The sequence below is a fragment of the Cebus imitator genome, unplaced genomic scaffold (genome assembly GCF_001604975.1).
Source record: "Cebus imitator isolate Cc_AM_T3 unplaced genomic scaffold, Cebus_imitator-1.0 Scaffold15, whole genome shotgun sequence".
Lineage (NCBI taxonomy): Eukaryota > Metazoa > Chordata > Mammalia > Primates > Cebidae > Cebus > Cebus imitator.
In genome coordinates, this window is record NW_016107330.1 from 3,093,893 (window position 1) to 3,096,961 (window position 3,069).

Genomic DNA, 3,069 nt, shown 5'->3' on the forward strand with positions numbered 1-3,069 from the left:
GAGAGCACAGGCTCAAGAGTGACCTGGATCTCTGCTCAGTCCCCAGCACCAGCACTTAGTGGCTGCGTGCTCTTGGGTAGGATGCTTGCTTTTCCTGGGTCTCTGTTTTCCCATTTGGAAAATGGGCATAATAATACTGGACCTCATGGTGCCTTACCCCTCAGCTGAGCTGGAATTATAAATGGCATTGTGATAAAGGGAACGGCATGAGACCCATCCCAGGAATCTGAAAGCAGAGGAACTCAGCACAGGGGGAAGCATGGACTGCAGGGTGTGTGGGAAGGGGACCCATAAGAGGAGATGGACCCCCAACTGGTTAAGGCAAAGAGAAGAAGAGCTGATACAGCCCCAGAGGAGGGACACCCTGGAAAGCTGGGCCAATCGCCAGACCTTCTGACTTTGTGGGTTGGAGTTTTGAAGGCCCCTTTGCAGGATGACACCAAGAATTGGAGTTTAAAGCTGAGGTTTGGGGCAGGATGGAGCGCTCACCCCCATAGAGGAATGCAGATGAGCCACACACAGAGACACACGCACACACTGCCCCCAATCGCTGATATTTTAGCTGAGACCCGAAAGCAATAATCCCCAGGGAGAGTGCTTTAATGGTGGGATTCCAGGCAGAGCAAAGATGTGTGGAGAAAATGGCTGGGCACCTGCCCTCAATTTGCTCAAATACGTCAGGGCCATTGCACGCCCAGGAAGAAGCTGTCCTGCTTTGAAAAGCCATTTCTCCCAAGTGCCTCAAGTGTTTGCAATATTTATGAACATTTCAGAACATTAAAAACCCTGAAAGAAAAGAAAGTCTGCCACTACTAGGGCCATGTCCACATCCAACCATGAAGATGGCTTGAGATCACAGGGCTTTGTGGTTTTTGTTTGGTTGGTTTCTTTGAAATGAGGGATTAGTTTTAATGCACCGAGACAAATCAGTTTCAAAAGATAAAGCTTATAATGTTGACTTTATTTCACGATGGAAATTTTGTGCTCAAAGTTAAGAAACCACCTTATATAAAACAGTCAAATAAATACATAAATACATAAAAATAAATAGGAGTCACTTCAAAGGTGGTCACAGGGTTGAGGAAAGAGCCCTTTGTGGAATCAGAAGCTAGTAGCTGCAGCCAGGACTTCCTCTTACTGCCACCTCAGCCCTGTCGAGGAAAGAGAGAAGGTGATGATGGTTATGGTGAGAGACAGAAGCAGGGGCTGAGCTTCCCTCACTGTGTGCCACCTGCCACCCTTTTTAGTCATCAGACTTTTGAGGCTTAATCCAACTCTCTGAGCCTCAGTTTCCTCATCTGTAAATCGGGGATTATCATCACTCTGGTGATCCTGCTCTCTGCCTTTGAGACTATAGACAGTTTAGAGGAAACCAGGAGGAAATGTTTGGTTCTTTTTCTGCACCACTGAGAGGCTGCCAAATGATAAACAGACCCCAAGGGAGATTCTGCCCCTTTGATAAGAGAGGTAGGAGGTGGGGAGAAGGTATTGCGGGCGTGGTAATGAATGAGGCCCACATTTACTAACTCCACAAAGGCAACCCTTGGCCCTGCAGGCTGTCAGCAAGAGGAAGTGATGTCCAGGTGTCCTTTTCTCAAAGAGTGTGGTTCCCAGAGACAACAAACCCCGAAGTGACTCTAACAGCATCACACACTGGAATGGGGGCAGGCAGGAGGGATGGCAGGGAGTGCTCACTTTTACAGCCCAGGCCACTGGAGAAGCTGATCCGGTCCATCCTCCTCCCAAAGCAGCCAGTGTCTCGCATTGGCTTGAGGCTTCGTGGTCCCCGCAGGGTGGAGAGGACCAGTTTGCGGAGCCCAAAGATGCCCTCTGTGGCTGCCTCCCGGGACTTCCAGACAGCTGTGGGATGAGGGCTCTGCTGGAGAGGCTCCAGGGATGTCTGCTCTGCCTGCAGCTCCGAGAGTTTGTCCTGCAAATGGCCTTGCTGCTCCTGCAATGGATGGGGGAGTCCAAGACTGAGGGTCCCACCCCTGGGCTCACCAGTCCTTCATGGCGCCCAAGTGAACCGACTGCCTTGGGTCCTGGCACCCAGTCTCTCCACTTTCTGATTCCTTTATCACTAATTCCAAAGGGAAGGTGAGGGCCTCTTGGGGCAGCAGGTGGGGACCCTTTCACTGCTGCTGTCCAATCCCCCTGAGTTGCCCTCCACTCTCACCTGTAACCTGGACGTTTCCAAGTCCGAGGGCAAAGTGGTGCTGCTCAACGGGTGGGAGCGACCTTCAGGGAAAGCCAGGTGCAAGAAGAGCAGGAGCAGGAGCGCCCGGGAAGATGCTGTCTGGGGATCCATGTCTCTGGAGGAACTGGCAGAGGCTGCTGCTGCGATGCGTCTGAGCTTGCTTCCCACCTACCCTCAGCCTGCCAGGTGCTCCTCCTGGCTCCTCGGGACACTGTGGACTTTTATCCTGGAGCTGAGTGTCCGGCCGGCCCTGCCCCGCAGGGTTATCTCTGATTTATCAGCCACATTCCGGGCCGCTGAGATCACGGCCCGGAAATGCGCCCCTCTGCGCCCGCCACGCGGGAGGTGGAGACCCGGCAGAGCAGGCCTTGTATAGAAGTGGGTTAGGCCGGGCCAGGGGCGGAAGCGCCCTGGAGACACTGACAAGTCCCATTCTCCAGCATCTTCCTTTCCTGCAAAAGTCCGGGTGTCCTAGGTTGGTGCTTTCGTCTTGCCTCCACACCCCACCGTTGCTGGAAAAGGCAGGGAGAACCCCGGCGTTCCGAGGCCCGACGTGAGCGCGGGGCTCACAGGGTGACTCAGAGCGAAAACAGCCCGGGCCAACACCCCGCCACCCACAGCGCGTCACCCCTCCCCGCACGAGTTCCCTGGTCCGCACGTAGCGCAGCGCCTGCTCCCCTCTGCGGGTCCCCGGGGCGCCCTGGCTGCTGTCCGTGGTGCTGATCGTCCCGAGGGTGCTCTGTGCAAACTCTCAAGAGCTGCTCTCTTCAACCGAATTTCCAGGCCAGAAAGATCTGCATGGAGCAGGGACAAGAGACCTCCGAGACCTTTCCCTATGCTCTCACAAACCCCAATCCCATAACCCTTACAGC

At 54.3% G+C, this 3,069-nt stretch overlaps 1 protein-coding gene across 1 annotated transcript; it reads right to left on the minus strand.

Moving 5' to 3' along the window:
• Positions 1 to 930: 930 nt before the first annotated feature.
• NPPB (natriuretic peptide B) lies at positions 931 to 2,429 on the minus strand. The gene is made up of 3 exons (XM_017504346.2): positions 2,177 to 2,429; positions 1,696 to 1,951; positions 931 to 1,151 (listed from the first exon to the last, which is right to left on the minus strand). The coding sequence occupies exons 1-3, from the start codon at positions 2,306 to 2,308 to the stop codon at positions 1,135 to 1,137; spliced, it is 405 nt and encodes a 134-aa protein (XP_017359835.1). The 5' UTR covers positions 2,309 to 2,429; the 3' UTR covers positions 931 to 1,134.
• Between the last annotated feature and the right edge of the window lie 640 nt (positions 2,430 to 3,069).